At 45.4% G+C, this 19645-nt stretch overlaps 1 protein-coding gene across 2 annotated transcripts in view; it reads left to right on the top strand.

Annotated features, from left to right (window-relative positions):
- Positions 1-19645, top strand: part of LOC142575919 (uncharacterized) — an 86794-nt gene that overhangs the window by 41758 nt on the left and 25391 nt on the right. The window contains exons 3-4 of one of the 2 annotated variants that reach the window (XM_075685725.1): positions 3622-3729; positions 18531-18852. In XM_075685725.1, coding sequence (XP_075541840.1) covers positions 3622-3729; positions 18531-18685 — 263 coding nt within the window. In that variant the 3' untranslated portion in view covers positions 18686-18852. Of the gene's footprint in view, positions 1-3621; positions 3730-18530; positions 18853-19645 lie in introns of those variants that run through there. The other variant, XM_075685732.1, reaches the window with a different exon arrangement.

Below are 19645 nucleotides of genomic sequence, written 5' to 3'. Positions count from 1 at the left end.
CCGGTTAGCGCAGCACGAACAAATGTAGGCAGGCTGCACTGACGAAAACGATTACTTTCGCAATTTTGTGTACCACTACGCCCCCATGATTGCGCCATCACAGCACATATTGCTTTCTGCCGTGGTGTGCCCGACCGCAACGCGTCGAGCAACCTGGCTTGTCGTAGTCATGCCGCCCGCACACAGAAAAAAATGGCCTCGCACTGTTCCTTTTATGCGGTTTCTTCGTTTCTGCACAAACAGTAGAGAAGCCCGAATGCACAGCGTTGCATGTATTGCCCCTGATATCGCTGTCAGTGTTCTGGTGCCGCGCGAGAGAAAAAAAAAGTACTCAGTTACGTAGACTGGTCGTTTCCGGAACTTTATACATCATTTCGCTGTTTACAGAGATCCGGCCTGGGAAGCCTATACTGTATTTCTCACAGCGGATAAGAAAGACAATGATGAGCCGCGGTAGCGTGGCGGAACAGAATCAGATATTTTCTGTCTGCGACGAATGACAAATTTACAAACATATTGTGGCGTATATATTACTCGAAAATTTAAATATATCTACTTGAGGCAGAAATCGCATTTCTTCTATTGGAAAAACATAAGAAGAGGCGTCTCGTACACTGTGCCAACATTAAAACACGCTTCTATATGTCGATATTTGTCTGCTGATAGGAGGGGAATAGAGATGCGAATGGCCCTGTAAGAAATGAACTGCAGAGAAAAAGAAAGTTTCTTTTCGGGTTCTCTTTTTAAGCACTTGAAATCTTGCCCAAAAATTTCAGCCCCTAAATAGTAACAGCGTAAGATTTAAACGAAATCTTTAGTAGAAAGGGGAACAAAATAGAAGAACAAAGCACAAGAAGTCCCCAAGCGACAGCAGTGATATTGACACAGGATAGGGAGTGCGCTAGTTCTTTTCTTTAGATGTTTGTATTTTGAAACATTTACACCGTGTTGACAAAAAATTTTGTTTTGATGTTACACTGACGGTGGTAAGTCCGCCTAATTTTCTGTTTCCGATCAAGAGAGAAAGTGTAGTAAAAATCTCTCCGTAACTTTTATCTCTATAGCGTACACCCGTTAATAAAAGTGTACGCACCACAGGGTCGCCGAAGAAACTGAATTGCTTCGTAATTACGAAACATGAACTGGAATTAACGAGTACACTGAAAAGTTTGCAATGCCAAGTTTGTACTGCAGTTCTCAATTTCAAGTTGCGTTAACAAGCAGAGGGGGAAAAAACGGCTTTATCGCGCAACCCCTGGTCCGTATACTTTTGCTCACGGGTGTTCATAATCGCCTTGCTACAAATATTTGCAGTGGGAAGCGTGCAAGCTAATTTATGTCCCACTTGTCCGTAAAAAAAAAAAATTTAGGGCATGCAAAACTACCGGACACTTTGCATCTCTAGACCGGACGTTTCTTGCGCTCGCAGGTTTACTGCTGGCAAGGCCCGCGGGTCCAATATAATTTGTACGGTACCAAACAAACGTTGCGATTCCGATGGAAACACGAGCTCCGCGCGCGTCGCCAGCGAAACATGCGTGCGTCTGCCATTCACGTCGCTACAGTCCGGGACTACAGTCAGGGAGCGTGTTTTACCCTTCGACGTTTGACATTCCGTCTCAGCATATGCAGAGTCGCTGCTGAGCGTGCGCGCATTCGGTGCCCTGCCGGAGTGAGTCGCGGAACACGGCCGGCCAAAACGTTGCAGCAGGTGCAGTGAGCATGCTGACCTCTAATGACCTCACTTAGGTCGACCTTTCGCTTAGTGGAAAGCAGCTTCCCATCGTGAAAAAAAAAAATGCTGAAAGCTGAAGGATCGCCAGTCACAACGACCTGCTCAACCCCACCAGCTCGGTTGAAATGAACGGAAGGAACCGTGCCACTGTGTACTCGTGGCGTTTATGCAGATTATACGTGCGTAGAGCACATGAGCAGCCTTGGGAACCGTGATAGTTTCGTCATCGGCACACATCTTAAAAGTATATTCACACAACAGAATGAATATAGGTGGTATCTAAATCCGCGCTCGTTCGACGACTCTCTCTCTAAGTAGCAGAAGATTATGTTTTTGCCAGCTGCATGCTCCGGAAGCGGTTGCAAAATGCCGCAGACAAGTCACGACCGCCATGTTTTGAAGAGGCTTCATAAATGTGCCACGTGCATGGTCGATGCTCTGAGGTTGTACCCGCAATAATCGGGGCCCGTATTCAAAAAACACTATTACGCTAAAATTGATCGGAAGGCGAAATTCCACCCAATCCTGATGCTGCACATATCATTAGCGAAGGTGGCCAGCCAATGGCAAAGAGCACTCAGGAAGGAAAAGCGTTGTGAATTCAGTGCCAGATATATAGCTAAAATACCCTATTTTCGCGTAAGAAACACTCACCCCGGAACTTGTTGAATCACTCAAACCTTCTTCTATATACACGAGTAAAATTATAGCGAATCTATGAAATGATATGATGGTGGGATGACCGCTCGACTTATGCGGAAATAAGTTCCGTTATTCAATAACATAAAATAAACTAAAACACCGAATAAAGAGGTAATAATTGGAAGATAGAAAGTGAACAGGGCTTCCATGTGGAAGTCGACACATCCTAGGCAGAATTCACAAAGCTTTTCGTTCGTTAGTGCTGTTATATCATTGGAAGGCCACCTTTGCCAATGATATGTCCAGCACCACAGCGCAGTTGACTGATACCTACTCTTACGAATCGATTCAGCACAGGAAATTTGCTTTTTAATTACCCCCCCCCCCCCAGTATATTCATTGAAGCACACCGTTAGGTCGACGTTTAGGTTTAACACGCACACGCACGCACGCACGCACGCACGCACGCATGCACGCACGCACGCGCACACACACACACACACACACACACACACACAGATTTCAGCGTAAAATGTCTTCAGTTGTATTACGCAGACTCACTAATATCCACGTACTTTCAGAGTCGTATTGACCCATTTTTAACCTGGAATGATCAGGACAATCCAGTTCTCCCGGTTGCTGCGTATGTGCGCGACTGCATCAGTGTCACTCCCAAGCGATGATGAGTACTTTGTTCTCCGAGACCCAGAAGGCTTTCTGTCTTACTCAGAAACGGCTGCTTACTCAAAAGCGGCTGCAAAAAACGCTTCAAATGACGCCGATAGGGGCGGAAATAGCCGCGCCTTGGTGGCGGCGGCACTTTATCGAAGTTTACCGGTGTCGTGTACGACATGAGCAATGTGGGTTATAGTTTGCACTGCATGACGTTCGCGCGTTTCATTAGTTAGAAATGGCCGATACTTCGCTGGTTATACTTAGAGCGACATGAACCACGTGGCTGTAACTGTCGAAGAATCGAGCTCTCCGTTACCCTTACTCTAGTGGCCCATAATTTGCGGTGACGCAGGTTGTTATAACGGTTTCGCTGGAATTAAGCGCTTTCTCTATCTAGGATTCCTCTCTGTGCTTCCTTCCAGGAACACGTGGGACCAATTTAGCTGCTGCAGTTGGTGAATCTTGGCTTCGTCTTTTAAATATATATTCTGTTGTGTAGTGTGTTCGCTTGTGTCTCGACCATGAGTATTCTGGGCAGCTTCCGACAGACCAACGACGCTTGTGCGCAGATTGCACTCTGGAAGCATGCTCAAGGTCCTGCTACTCGTACCACGTCGGCAAGCCTAACCTGCGGTCAGAGTGCGAGAAGTACTTGTGCCGATGCATCTGGGACGATCGTGAGCAAACCACTTCTCCATTTTACTATAGTTATTTGCTTCCATGCAAGAAAGCAACATGCAAAGTACTGGTTATGTTTCTCGAAAGCCGCGTCCATCGACCCGCTTATTCCCTACATATTCCCCGCATTTGAACCCTTCGCAATCTTTCATCGATTATGCTGCGTCAGGATGCCTTCTCTTGTCAATCGCTGGTTCCGAATTTCAAAAAGAATGTCTCACGATCTACGGGGAAGCGATAGACATTCATGCTAAGAATACTTGAGGTTAATCTGGAGCTAGCGTCTGCCAGCGCTGATATACTACAGCTCTTCGTACAGTGTAGGAACAATTGATAATTCACGGATATTATTTAATCTTTCCCTCGTGGCTTCGACAAACCTTTGTACTCCCTTGTTTTTAACTTATTCTAGCATTGCGAATTCGTTGGGTGGCAGAGTTTAGGTTCATTTGCCCTCTAACTTCTACCATCTTATAGCTATAAGAAGACTACAAATATAAATGGGGTAGGCACTCGCCAGTGAAGCCGCGGTAATGAAGCCGCGTGAATACCAGTAAAGCCGCGGTAATGCGGTGCAGCAAAGTCAGAGGCTTCAGCAATGCGCGTAGTGTCTGCGGCTTGCCAGCGCAAGTTCGTCAACGTGCACCTAAAAGTGCAATCGCTGAGCAAGGAGAGCTCCTGTATGGCACCACTTGCAAATAGGACCTGAATTTGCTGCCGCGAGTCCTTTCAGCTGTATTTTTACTTGACGTTATTGGCATTTTTTTATAATGCATGTATATACACTGTACAAGGAAGGAAACAAGGAAAAAAGCTAAAAGCAGTTTCAAGGGGCCGTGGGGCCGAATTCACAATGATTGTCTCCGTAAGAGTTATTTGCGATTGGCCGGCCGCCTTCGCTAATAATATGTCTAGTGATAAAATTTCTCGAAATTTTGAAGCCGTGAAAAATGAACACGAAAAAATGCATGTTTCTTTTGCCGAAATCTTGGAAACACTGGGAAAATATCCTAACCGTGATAGCATATGGAAGTAAAAATGACAGCAGACGAGGATGCATGCAAATACATGTTTATAAATGTTTTGGCAAGATATGGACATACCATTTGACAAATAACCCACTTTTTTATTGCCTCAGATATTCTTGGTAGCTTTCAGAATTCTCGTCTACTGATCGTGAAAGCTTTGCACATTTATTTTATTATGGAAGCAAGGGTGCTGTACTGTCTGCACACTTGAGGAACTTTAGCTTTTGAAATTTTCAGATTGCGGACGGTGTTTGTTTGCCATGTGGAAAGTTACATAACTCGAAAGGGCGAAAACTAGGTCAAACATATGGGTGCGTTCAGACGTATGGAAAGCCCTCTGAAATGCTGCACAGAATTGCCAACCTCTCAGCTAACGTGCACTTTACGCCAGGGTAAAAGGAGTGCTGGAGCCCTATAACGTAAAATCATTCCACTCTGTTTTTATTCCAATTTCCTGACGTCAAAGTTACGTAACCACCGACGCAAGCATATGATGGTAACCCACGGCGTCGTCGAAAGGCCCAGTCAAACGCTTTCCTGATTTATAGGATGTCACCTTTGTTTGCTTTCAAAGCGAATAAACATTGCCTACATTGAGCGGTTTTACGTATCTAATTGGCTGACAAGAGGCGATGACCCCGATAAAGTGGAGAGGGTATCGATGGGGTGAGCCAGCGCAGTGAAAATAGGTAACCGGTGAGGAGGATGGTGCCGGCGTCTGCGATTGGTCCGCTTCCCCTTACTTAACTTGCGGTGACCCGTCGAAAATTGCGGTGGCGTGCAACGGAAGGTTAAGAAGGCCGCTAAAACGGATTCTCAGGATAGAAGAGTTCGCAGAGCGATTTTGCAAACGTGCCGAAAGAGCTCGATAACGTTCTACTGCCACGCAAACATTGCCAGTGCCAGCGTGATCGGCAGGCAGCCATCTTCTATTCCTTTCGCAATGGGGCTGTCTTCGGCTACTCAGAAAAAAAGTCAATTTTGTTCGGCATATTAATGCCTCTTTAACGCGTGCACGACACTTTGACTCGACGAGTTTTCACAGTTTTGAGACGTGTCGTGACAGACAAGCGAAGTGGGCGCAGCCCGAAAACTTTTGACCAATAACAGAGGGCAAACGACAAAAAAAGCGTCAAATCAAAAATACTTCTTTTTCTTTTGTTCGGTCTAATCATACATAGTCGTTGTGTGCACTTCATATCATATGGGGAGCTGTCGCGGTTTTCTTGACGTCGCGTGACAGACAGGCGAAGTGGGAGTATACCGAAATTGTTTTGACCAATCGTGGGGGGCTAATTGCAGAGCTTGAATAGAAAAGTTTGGAATAGCTTTACGTTATAGCGCCCCTGAAGTATAGTAGCACGAAATTATTGTGTCCCAATTTTCGGGTGCTTTTAAGGAAGTTGTCGAATTATGGTAGGAATCTTCAGTTAGGCAAGGACGCCACGAATAATTGCTTACAGTGCCTTTTATGCAACCAGTTCAAAACACGCGCCAAGTGCAGGCTGGTGGCTTTGAACAAGGAAAAGGAGACTGTTCTTGTCAGCGAAACTTGAGGTGACGGTCATTTTGTACTAAACAGCGTGCCAGCCAGCCCGGTATGGTGTGGTCGAAGGGTGTACAATGAACATGTCGCCAAGCTCTGCCATATTTCCCATTCCAATTGTGCGCTTCTGTTGGAAACGCAGAGGGACACCCTTTTCTCGCTTGATCCGTTGAGTGCTGGTGGACTCAGCTTTTGGCAGCTCGGTCATAGTGTGTGTGTACGCGTCAGTGGTGTCGACGTCAGGTTTCGCTGACGTGAATAACCTTCTTTTTCACGTCCGAAGCCGGGCTGAACTCGTCTCATTGAAGTGGTAACGTAATCAATGTTTTTGCTCTGTTTTCGGGCAACTGAGTCTCTGTGGCGCACTAGAGCTATGAAATAAAGAAATAAAACAAAACTTTGCTCTCAGTATTCCTTTAAAAACGAAGAATTGTGATCTGTGTAAAGACCCAAACATCCCTGGACAGACTGGGCGAGGCGTCTGAGAAGCTTTCAAATACATTTTTTTTTTTCTGGATCAGTGTGAATGAGCCAGTTATTGTCCTCCATATTGTCTTTTTTTACGTAGGAGATCCGAGCCGGTATCGCGCGATAAGTGACACATGCAGAAGTTGCCTCTCTGAGCAACCAACGATGAAGATGCAGCACACCGCCACTACATATATCAGAAATGTTACTCAAACTGGAAGAAATAATATGTCGCCTGAATTTTTATACTCACAAAGTGGCACTAATTTGACTTTTGAATAATTTATTTCGATGCACTTTATTTTATGGGGTAAAATTCAACCTTTTTTTTTCGCTTTTTATGGCCTAATAAAAACGAAACAAAAAGCAGCTTTTGACCGCCACCGACTGACCGACACCTGCGCTTACGAACAGTTATACAGTAAGGACTTTTTTTCTTATGAATGCCAATTCTGTTCCACATTTGAAGCAAATGGCAATAAGTGGCAATGGTGACTTGAAATTTAAAAAAAAATAGAAAAGAAAGCACATATTACACGTACGATACGGCTTACCGCACAACGTAAAAAAAACTTCTAATATAATGAAAAACGGTAAGTAACGCAGAAGAATACTACAGCCCTGTAGAGAAAAAATGTGAATATAGATGCGCTGTAAAATTAACAGCAAAGCCGGAGCAAGAAAAATATCGGCGGATCCCACGCGTATGTGTGAATCGGTGACAAGCAAAGCTTTGATGATGGTGATGATGGTGAAGCCTCAATTAATTGCACAAACCCACTATGGGGGATAGGCCACGAATCGGGTGGTAATATGATTGACAAATTAAATAAGTTAGTTAATAGATAAATAAGTAACGCCAAAATAGGAAAGTAAATGAATAATCCAAGATGAGAAATAAACTGTTGATAAAGGAGATAAAGTAGTGTTTAATACAATAGTCAGCCTTGCCTTGATAAGAACAGTCACAAGAACTTATTACTTAGATGCATAAAGGTATACATTAACATGAGCAAATTAAATTTTGAATAATAATACTAATAAAAGTTTAACTGTGAATTTGAGTTTTTACTTTCTGAATTTTCTAATTTGAAGTAGAAGTAAATCAATTATAGAAACTACGAAATATTACCAAGGCGGTCTTTTTGTGTCACATAGGAAATTATAAATGGCTAGGCAAACGTTTCTGTGGCTGTATCCTAATACCGTTGCTCCAAGGGAGAGTATAACAGTACTGCTTCAAGGCAGTCCCAGATTTCTCAGCGGAATTTTTAGACATCCTTTCGAGGAGTAGAAAACCAAGCAAAGCTTTCCTTTATGCTCAATATAATGTCTGTGCTTCTCCTTCGTCACTTCTATATAGCTCAACGCACCGGTCCCTCAATGCACGCTCCGGTCTCATTTTGCCCCCTGCACTTCTTTCACCGCAGTCGATCTGCTGCGGCTTCATCACTTGCCGACTTCACTTATTCTTTCTTCATGTTCTGCTTGTCTATTCGGACACCCTATCCAGTGACACATATTTTGTGGCGCAAGCCCTCTTGGGTGCAAACCCTCTTGCACCCAGTGTTCGTTGCACGACAGCGGCCAGTCGCCATAAAACCAGCACCCGAAAAGTGAGAGGAACAAGCAAATTGCTTTAAAATATAAAAGGACTTGCAACAATGCACAATGACTATAAGGACTCTTTGCAGCATAACTTCCTATGTAAACAGCATTTGGTTTCTTCGCATTTTTTTATGCACCAAATAAGATGACCGGTATTGCACCCTAATGAACAATTCAATAAGCTATGCGTATTCGGAGCACCGACGACGCAATATTTTTGCCGCACCTGCAAGTGGCTTTGAGGCTGCGAAATCAGCGACGCGCAAAGCTCTCAGCATGGCATTAGAAATTATCCATGCTCAGTCTTGGTGTGCATACGGTGCCCATCGCTGACGCAAAGCTCTACTAGTGCTGTGAAGGGCCCATCACATGCTGTGGCTGTAAAACGTTCGGACGGAAATATGGGCACGCTGGTTTTGCATCTTCAGCAAGTGAAACTGCATTCCGAACTTTGGCCCACGCTGTGTTGTTGCAAGCAGTCGCGATATGTGAACGAGATTGATAATTCAAGCAAATGTTTAAGCGGGCGACCATTGCGTCTTATCCTTTAGCATCCATCTCCTTATCATCTAAAGAAATACAGTATCTGGACTGCACACTGATGCGCTCTGGCAGCACTTTTTGTATAAATAATGTCCCGATTTCTGCTCAATAAGTTTGTTGCGAGTGGTGCTTTGTTTGTGTCAGCCTATCTGTTTATCTATTTTGTCGCCGTCGTTTTCGCGTCTGTTGCCTGAAGTAGCTGTAATGTTCGCCACTGATAAACATTTAATTCTATCGTCATATCCGCAAGCAAGGCAGGAACTTCGCATGCTGCGCGAGCTTATAGAGGGTTTAAGTTGCATAAGGCACACAGATAGGAGGAATCGCTGCACAATTATTTCATAATGATCGGCCTACGTAACAACATCCAAAACAAGATAGAGTCCATGTTCCCGGAACGATTGGTTCGATGTGAGAAAAAAAAATCATCCCGGCAGAAACGCTGTGCGGCCACTCCGTACACAGCATGTCTGGCGCAGATGTTGGAGGAAGAGGGAATGGTACTCGCTAGACAGGTGCTGCGTGAGGTCAATAGGGTAACCATCAAAACTCCTACCTTTAGGCTATTTAATGGCCACATCCTCTTTCTATTACGTGGTTATATATTAAAGGGCAGGGTCATAATGACAAAACCGAAGTGAGTGCGTACGCACTTATCACGCTAGCACAGTTTTAATTGCACGATTCGTAGGCACGCGACAAAGCCTGGGAAGGCCGGCCAGCCCCGGTAGCCACGGTGATTTCTAGTCCTTAATTGTTGATAATCGGCGCAGTCGCCAAGGTGTCTACGGTGTTTGGTGGAGAGCCGCGCCGTTGAACATGTCGCTGAATACTACACGGGGTGATCAGCTTAACTTTTACGGAATTTTTAAGCATTTCATGTTGAGATGACACGATTATAGTCTTTGAGCTGGATTATTCAGAGAGTCGGACATTTCTTGCAAGAGAAATTGAAACACGTGGTCAATCTACAAAAATCCACTAATTTTATTCCGACTCAATTAGGTTACTGCACACATTGCAATTTGCGAACTGTAACCGGTGAGTTTTCAAGGCGTATCCGCTTGTAATGAATTTCCAGAATGACGTCAGTTTAAGGAAATGCGGCATCAAACTTGCCCTAAAAATGCGCTGTTGGTCTACTTGTTCTTTTTTTTTCCCCTTCTTTTTTTTAACAAAGTGCTCGTTTATGCATTGAAGCACGAAAATAACTGCAACGCCCAAGTATTTCTTCCCACACTTTGGGAAATTATATCTCGAAATTGGTATTCTCCTGGAAAATCATTTCGATTGGATACGTATCTGCAAACAGACCGGCTACAGTTCCTAAAGTGCAATATCTGCCGCAAAGTAATTAATGTAGAAGTAGCGAATTTCTGTTAATTACTCAAATTTGTGTTTCAATTTCTCGTGCTAGTTAAGTCCGCCTCTTCTAGTAATCCCGCTCAAGGACAAGAATTACGCTATCTGCCACAGGCGATCTTTTTTAAATTCCGTAAAACTTAAAAATTATCACCCCGTATAGACGCCGTCCCAGCAGGTGCAAGGGTAGTTAGTAGCTGCCGGCCGCTGGTAGCCAGTGTGCGATTTTAGAAACTGCACGGACGAACTGCCTGGTTCTCGCTCTCCGCATGACTTACTTTCTTATTCCCCATTCGTAGAAAAGCCGCCATCCTTCGGTTTTCTTTCCAGATTTTCATCCAGAAGAATTTCTCTGCCCTGCTGACGAACTGCAGAACATAAATTGCCACGGCTGATTGATTGATTACATTTTAAGTCTGAAAACATCAAAGGGGGGGAGGAGGTTTTACACAATTTTGACAGTTGGGTCTTTCTAATGCCATCAGCATTATTTGGGATTTTTACCTACTTTCCAGTTTGTCCGCTCGTACCTAACCTCTCTCGCCCAGTGACGTTATCTACTAGGTTGAGCCACTAGGCGTGTGCTGGCCGCTGCCTCGCCGAGCACACAACACGGGCCACTGCGTATGCGAGCATGTCGGGGAAGTGGTCGTTTTAGATTTCTCCGAGCCACCAGTCACGCGTGAAGTAGCTTAGCCTGTAAAGGAGCGCAAGAAAAAAAAGTTTTTCAAGTAAGCGAGAAGCTTTGCGTCGAAACTGGATCGGGAAGCCAAAGACCTGCTTCTCGCGGCATCAAAGGTGGCTTCAGAGAGCGCCATCTCGAGAGCGTCATCTGGAGAACTTTTGTTCAACTATACAATGACAGAAAAGTACGAAACAAAAATCAGCAGACATCAGCAATTCCTCCTGCTCTTGAACTCAATTACGGCGACGGCAGCCCATTCTCGCAGCAGACAGCGCTACCCTGCCAAGAACAACGTCCTCTTTACGATGACTCAGAATGTCTCCTCTGTTCCCTTGCCTGTTGCTGTCTTCGAGATAAGTGCACAGACGCCAGCACTCGCAGGGTCTGCGTGGCGCCTAAAACTTCACACAAAGCACACCAAGTGTAACTGTTGTGCGATAGCTCAGCGGTTACTGCAGGTAACTCCCAACCGCACAGTGCCGCAGTGGCCTGGGTATGCGCAGTGACCGGCCGGAGAACTGTCATTCTTCGATGTCATAAGGTGAGAATGAATCTCAGGAGGTGGCCTGGCGACGACGGCGAAAAGGAAAGGGTGAACGGACACCCCAGTTGCGAGCTGTCTGAATTGCAGCTGCCGCAGAAAAAGGTTGCGCTGTGAACGGCTACGTTTTTGCCGAAAAGTTCGCTCCAGCAGATGAGTTGAAGGCAGTTGCTCGTGGCTAATAAGGAGCCCTGCCAACATTCTTTAGAGTCCAAATAATTTTGGAGTCGCAGAAAAAAAATTAATTGTGGTGTTTTATAATATGTTTTCGTCGGCATTTAAAAATTGAGTGGGAAATTCTCGCTGCTAAATAAAGAGGATCGGTGTGTTGTGAATTTCGGACACTAGACATTTGGTTCTTTGACCAAAGCTGAAATTTTCTGGTGCTTCGACACGTAATTAAGAAATGCTATTGTCATTCTTTCAGACGCCCTTTTCGGAAAAGAAAACTCATGAATTCGTTAACGTTAGCTCAACTGCTGATGGAAATTGAATAAGTAGTTGTGTTGATTGAGGCACAGGTGCACATTGCACTTGGAACGCGCGTATTTTTGACAGTTAGGCTATCTGCATCTTTCCCGTGTGTTCTTTACAAGTGGCCAGTGACTCGCGATGTCATTCCTGAGGCCGGTATGGCTGGATGCGGCTTAATGGGCCCCACCTTCTTCCCCACTAGGAGGAATGCCATGGGTGATGATTGCCCGCCGTTCCGATTTGAAACAGTGCCCTTTACTTGTTTGAACATGCTGTCTCATCAAAAAGAAAGAAAGAAAACTGGAAATGGCAAAGACCACCTAGATCTGATTGCCTAAGTCAAGCGATAGCTTCATAGAAACCCGCTCAGATGTCCAATTGTGTGTGATGGGAGCGTACGTATGACGACTATTGCAAGACGACGGCATGACGTGCTTTGGTTATCTCATTCGTTCACGCCTCTTTTCCTATGCAGCTTCGGCTTTGGCGGCGTCATCCTCGCGCCACCTGCGAGCCTAGCACTTACGACGAGAGGACTCCATTCGCTATATGACGTCATTCTTTTCGCTCTCGATATCAAAATTTATATTCCTTATTTACTTTTTTTCCTTTTTTTAAATTTTCTACACGCTCGTATTATGTTACCGTTGTTGCTCGAGTGTACAACATATTGAGGTCAGGGACATAATCAGGTGCAGACAAGCACCTTTAGTTCCTGGCGTCCCTTTGTTTCTTTTGCCGTTGTCCTATGCGTGTCTGTGTTCGAAATGCGCACGAAACGAATATTTGTAACGAAAAGGGACGATGAAACTGAAAAAAACTGATACTGATATCAACAAACTCGCGCAGCGCTTGTGGTCTCCCCACCATGGCAACCGAGGGGAGTAGGCAAAGAAAGCTATAACCTTTTAAAAATTTCTGAAACACTAAATCTGAGTCGTCACGCTCTCACCCTAAGGTAAGATACTCTGCCACAGTGGTATCTCCCATTGTTCGATGTGGTATGTCTTCGCTGCTAAACCCGCATTTTGTTATGTTCATGATGGAAAAGATAATGTTGAAGTGCACAAGAAAGAACTTTTATTTTCGGAAAAGTGTGAAGTTGCACGTGGTTGGACCAAGCCTCGTTAGCCCGATGTGCGCTCGTTTCTTATTCAGCTTAATGCCATGAGGTGGGCTACAAGATCTTCATCAACGAAACAATAAAGGAACGGGGGGAGATGGGGGATCCGTTAAAGACAGCTTCCCAAGAAGTCGACACCTGCGCTGCTGCTCCCCTGCTGGCGTCACAAATGGCAGGTACAGGGTGGTTAGTAGAACTCAGCCTTTCGGGAGCGCAGGTCTGGTGTGCGCGCGTCAATTTTTAATATTGTATCATATGTCTTCCTATATTATTTACATTGAATACATTGCACTTACGCTTGACTTTTTCCATCCCGCCTATGTAATGCCCTAACGGGCCCTTAGGATACTGAAATAAAAAAGTCGTAGTTTCGCCCGAAAGGCGAAGCAACGGTTGCGACAGAAAATTAGTAGCCAGCTATACGAAGTAAGGATAGCAGTTTTATCGGCCGTATAAACTTCTAAACATTCGCTTACTAGCTAAACTAACAAGCATGGTGTCACGCGCGCACAAGCAAATTTGAACACATCGCATTCGATGACCGCGAAAACGCGTTGTCAAAACGCTGGAGTGAGGAAGCGCGGCAGCAGCAGCGGGCGAATTGACCTTCTTGCTGCCCCTCGCTTCAACGCGAACTAAGCGGCCAGAACATAGCGCCTACGCTATGAGCACGAGGCGCACCTAGACTCTACTCACGGCAGATCGCTTTCGAGATAGGACCCGCGCGGCCGTGCCATACGCAGCAGCCGCCGCAGTAGAACGCCCCCTCTCTCCCCCCGGCGCCTCGCGCGTGACGGAAAAGTGACGGAAGACGGCGCGCTTCCTCCCCGCTTTCCTCCCTTGCGCGCGCGAGAGTGAACCGCCATCCTCGGTTCACTCTCGCATGCTTTCACTCGCACATAGAGCAAATGGCGCGCGGTGACGATGTTATCGCCCATGGACTTTATGCGGAACAACACGGTGACGGCGACGGCAGAAATGGCCTGGAGCGTGCATATATTTGCTATCGCAACAATAAATAATGCTTTGCGGAAAAACTAACGCAATTCTCATTCACACCTTTAGCGCACGAGCCCAACAGGTCCAGCAGAATTTTTAATGCTAATCTAGCCTAGATGCTTATAGGACAAAAAATCACCGGAGTTGCTATTTGACATTTATTTTAATCAAACTGCCGAGGCGTTTTTCGACTGCGTATTCATCGTCATCCGCGGATCGGGATCGATTACGCGGCTTCGTGCTCCGCAGTTGCATGCAATTTAGCCGCCAATAGTGTCATGGTCATGTCATGGTCTTGCGTTGTCGTTGTCCCTATCCTGATGCGGTCATCGTTGTCTCCATATACGTGTCATTGTCGCCATGCCCTCGACATCATGTCATTGCTGTCAATACTCCGTCGTCTTCGTCACGCGATCACCGTCATGTCATTATCCCGTCGTTATACCGTCGCGTTGGTCACGCCGTCCTAGGTCGTCATGCTATTGCCGTCATGCCATCGCTGCCATGCCATCGCGTCATCATGTTGCCGTCGTCGTTGTCGTCATCATGGTTCGTAGCCGTCGTCCGTTGCTGCTGTATCATCGACTTTGTCACGCAGTCGTAGTGGTCTTGTCATCGTCGTCCTGCTGTTGACATCGTCATCACATCACCTTCGTCATGGCCCTGTAGTCACTGTCGTCGTCATGACGCTTCTTCTCCATTGACATTGTCTTTGCTGTCATGCCGTCTTCATCGTCATTATTCCACCGTCACTGTTCGGTCGTCTAGTCTATGGCGTGACACACACACACACACACACAATTTGCCTCCTTACACGGAAAAGCCATGTCAGTAACACTTTGCGCAACTCCAAACGAGGCTAGATAGCAAGATAAATTCACTCAATATGGGAGGAGGTAGCCAAACATAAATAAGTACCTTTAGGTATTAACACTAAAGGAACAACATGCAAACAAATTTCACACTCGGAGAGTGCACCACTCACATCGTGTGAGGTAACGCTCGTTGGAGCTCTCAATTAGAGCGCTGCATGGGCCGGATTTTCGACCCGGGCCCCCGGGCCCGTGATACTAAGTCCAGGCCCGGTCCCAAACCCGTGTTATTAAGCCCGGGCCCGGCCCAGGCCCAGAGGTTCAATACTAAGCTTAGCCAGAGTCTGCAAGTGCATGACGAGCCCGGCCTGTAAGTAAAAAAAAAACTTTTTTTTAATTACAGATTGTACCTCATGCGTCAGCCTCACCTTTTAGGGTCTAATAAGCTGCATTGTATAAGCACTGTAAGAGTGAAGCATTGTATAAGACTGAAACACTTGTTCCTCCCACGGCAACATCAGTGATCTAGACCGTTGCCTGTGGTGTTATTCCGCTGGTGCGCATGAATTTACCTTGATCGTGCGATTTGGTCCTGTGAGGTCATTTAGCATATATATAAACAGTCAAATTCACCAGCAACAGCATAAAATAAACGCACAAGTAGAAAGAGGCACTCCTTGAGTTACCACTAAAATAATATAATGTATCGATAGTTGAAATAGCGCAGTCGCGAAAAAGGTAATAGGGAAATGGTTTGAAGAGCGGCTGTTTGTGTGATTTATTTTTCCTTACGGGGAACCAATGTTCGTTTTTTGTGGAAAAGAAAAACGTGCGCAGCTCGCACTAGTGGTGCAAGGCTGAAGTCAACAGCGGAGCTTGTGATTGATGAGCTTGTGTTTCGCGAGGTTATGCTAGGTTTTGCTAACTTGTTGGTAGGCTTGGCTAAGTCGTTTCGAGGTTTTGAGAGAGGTTATGGTAGGCTTGGCTAAGTTGTTTCTAGGTTTTGCGAGGTTATGCTACGTTTTGCTAAGTTGTTGGCTCGGCGGGCTTGACGCTGGAAGTTTGCGAGCAGTCGCAGGCCGGGATCGCTTTTCGGCAACGTCTAGCGTTCAAGCACCGACTCTCGCGTTTCCTGGACTGAAACTCGGGATCCTCGACTTTGCGTCACCTCGTTTCCGCCGCAGCTTCGGCGCGGTATTCCAGATCAGCTCGGCGGCGACGCATCGCTTCTCGCTTAGCAGTACGGCGCTGTTCCTGGTAAGCCGCTTCTTCTTCGCGTATCCGGACTTTCTTTGATCTTCCCATGGCAGCAGCACGCACGCACGGCGTAGAGGAGGCGAGAGGTTTGTCCCCGCGCCGGCTGTTCCGATTTTTTACTTGCTTGTGCGAAAAGGTTACGTGGCTCGGTGCTCTCACAGGTGGTTGCTAGGCAACGGGAAGTGGCGCACAGCTGGGCTGAGTTTTCTGGTAACGCTCCACGGCGGAACTAAAAGCTTAAACAGCTCCGCTATTAAAAAATTAGAACTTCATCTGTTTTTCCATATTCTTTGCTAAGGCGTACAAGCGCCAGCTCTTCGCACGTGTCACTTCAGATTGGCACAGAATGCCTTGGACCATGCAGTGCATAATGTTCACGTGTGCTCGAAGGCACGAGCTCGGCCCTTTAATGAGCGGGCCCGAGCCCGGCCCGGGTCCGCAAGCTCATGCCCGAGCCCGGCCCAGGCCCGCTGAAAAACGCTTCGGACTACCCGGCCCGGGCTCGTGCAATGCTCTACTCTGAATGTTTAATTCATGGTACATTCATTATCTAATTCGTGCGTTAATCTCGCAAACCCGCGAGCCCTTAATTGCGCGGGGCGCAGCTTTTTAAATGGTTAAAGTTCTCAAAATCACTTATGAACGGTAAAACTTTTAACGTCAACTGCAAAAACGACGTTGACCGCGCCTTGCCCCTTGGATTTCCCCTACAGACGGTCTTCTGATTTGCATGCCAAAGACGAAGTCTCGGCCACAAAGTGACGGTGTTCGCCAAAGTGCTGGTGATCTTTAATGAACAGACAAGTAATGCATTGTATCAAATCAACAGCAATTCATACCAATCGCCACGAAATATAGCTGGGCGTACACATAAAAGAAGGAAAAATACACTCAAACATCCACCATGATAATCTGAGCTTGAAGCGGAACTGGAATGCAGCTATAAGGATACATAGAGCGCTTTAGGACTACAATAAATATAAGGAGGGGCTTGAAAGTCAGTAAGGAGCAATGGTGCCAGCGCTTACATTCGCAAATTCCATTCTGTGTCTAAAATCAGCGATTTTGCCAGGGTTTGAAGTTAACCAAAGGTCGATGGACCGAATGGCATTGGGGGCTGATGGTAAAACCACAAATAAGGTAGCGCAGAATAGCACGGGTTGGGCCTAATTTGAAGTCACAGAAGCGCAGAGCAAAATTCGTTTTTAAAGAAGACTCACAAAAACGGATCAAAAGAAAATGGGCGCCTAAAGTGCACAAATATCTGTGCCTCAAAAGCGTGGGCACGAAATGGTGGAAAAGGTAAAAAAGTTAGCAAACAAGTACAATGTGATTGGAAGTGCAAATGGGCAACCTGGAGCCATCATAAAGAAAGCGAGTGAAACAGAGGCAGTAAACTGGATGCTAAGGAAGAAAACAAAAAAGAACATGGAGATTTACAAATACGGCAAGAGAGAAACCATAAAGTAAATTTTGTACGATAACACAAAGGACAGTGCCTTGCTACTTGAACCTCGAGCCGGTTGCCTAAGGTCAAAAACATACCGGAGCAAATATTCGCGACAAGATGAGGCATGTATCTACTACAGCAAAAGTCCTGAAACAACTAAGCACATTGTAATGGAATGCCAAGATATTTACCCAGCAGTCGAAATAACCAAGAAACGTTTAGCATATTGGGGTAAAAAAATACTGCGAAGGGGATCAATAAAGGCGTGATCGCTACAGGCATAAGTAACTGAACAGTATAGATTATGGAGGTTTTAATCAACAGAGAAAAGATCAAAAAGAGATAAGCGAAATGCTAGAACTCAAGCACGCTAACATAATATTTTTCGCCACCACGTTTCGAAGTGGATGCGCTTAAAAATCATCATAATTATCGTGATCATCATCGTCGTCATTATCTGGTGGCATCGTGGCGTCACACAACGGGTGAGTGGTCTCTGTAACTTGCTGGTTAGTTTTGCGTAATGAAAATAATATAATCAATCTTAATATTACAGGTTATTTATGAGCAGTTTTCTCATCAGCTACTTTTGCTTCAAATTCCGCGTGGCGGTTTTGCGCAGTCACTAACGTTGCAAAGTTCCGTGGTTTTAGAATCATTCCTGGCAATACTTAGATATATAAATCATGGATGTTAGGATTAGAAAAAATCTGGGCCCTTCAATGCCGCATGTAAATATAATTTACAGCCTTCAGGTGAAGGCATTTTTAGCACAGTTCAAAACCCTGTTACATTACCACTGAACGGCGTAGTAAATTCTGGCTTGAGTGAAAATTTATCGGCTTCCTATGTGTTCATTCCTTGCTTCGCGCCGTGTATAGAAAATAAATTCTGCTCCTTTCAGATACCACCGGATCGAAACGTAGCCACCTGCACCGGCGCTCTGCTCCAGATAGGAGTATGAGGCAGAAAAGACAAGCTGCGTCTGTGAAAAAGGAGAGACCCAGTACGGTTGTGTGGCCCTGCTTAACTTCGGTCCAGATCCTTCCTCCTTCCTGATCACTCAGCTGTTTTATTTTCGGGCGCTGCTCTGTGGCACAGCGTCGCCCGCTGTGCGATATCAACTGGGCGAACACGAGCACATTCACGAACTCGGAAGTTGCTCAAGCGAAAGCTCGTGCCAGCCTAGGAGAAAGATAGTCAAGTAAAATGAAAAAAAGCAAAAAAAAAAAAAGCTGAGAGGTCAACCAAAACAGTCTCGCTCTTGCTGTTGTACAATGCAGTACCGAGGGTGCAGCCGGAATACGTGTGACTCTAGCCGAGAGCACTTTTTTTTTTCTTTTTGGCACTTGAGAGTGTTCTCGTTCGCTCAAAGGAATTCATTGTCTGACGCGCTATGCCCCCACGGCGTTACACTTACAGCTTTGAGCGTAACTGAGATAGAAGAAGGAAGCAGGGATAGACGGAAAGACAGCTAGGGAGGGTAGCCAGTTTATAATTGAGATAGAGTGACACACGAATGGTAGTTATTATCGTGATCATAATAATAATAATAATAATAATAATAATAATAATAATAATAATAATAATAATAATAATAATAATAATAATAATAATAATAATAATCATCATCATCATCATCGCCACCATCAGTTCGCGCCTGAAAGAAGATACTCAATGACGCCACGACAGCGTACGACTTTCCTAGTATCGGCAGTTACGGCATTACCTCTGGCACAACCGACTTACCGGCGCTATCCGACGTCAGCATGTCTTAAATTGTTATTAACTAGTCGAGCATTCTTACATTACTAAGCGGACTAAAAAGTTCATCTTGATCGGATCGCAATAGATTGAATGGCAAACTACTCAAGAGTGCGTAATGGGATCTCTCTCAAGCACTGTTTGCAATATTCACACAATCACTTTTAACTGATTCCATCCCTCAAGACTGGCGAGTAGCTAAAGCCAATCCATTTTTTAAAAATCGGGCAAACTTTCCTCACAACTTATCTACCG

This window comes from Dermacentor variabilis, chromosome 1 (assembly GCF_050947875.1).
Source record: "Dermacentor variabilis isolate Ectoservices chromosome 1, ASM5094787v1, whole genome shotgun sequence".
Lineage (NCBI taxonomy): Eukaryota > Metazoa > Arthropoda > Arachnida > Ixodida > Ixodidae > Dermacentor > Dermacentor variabilis.
This window is presented reverse-complemented; position numbering and strand designations above follow the sequence as displayed.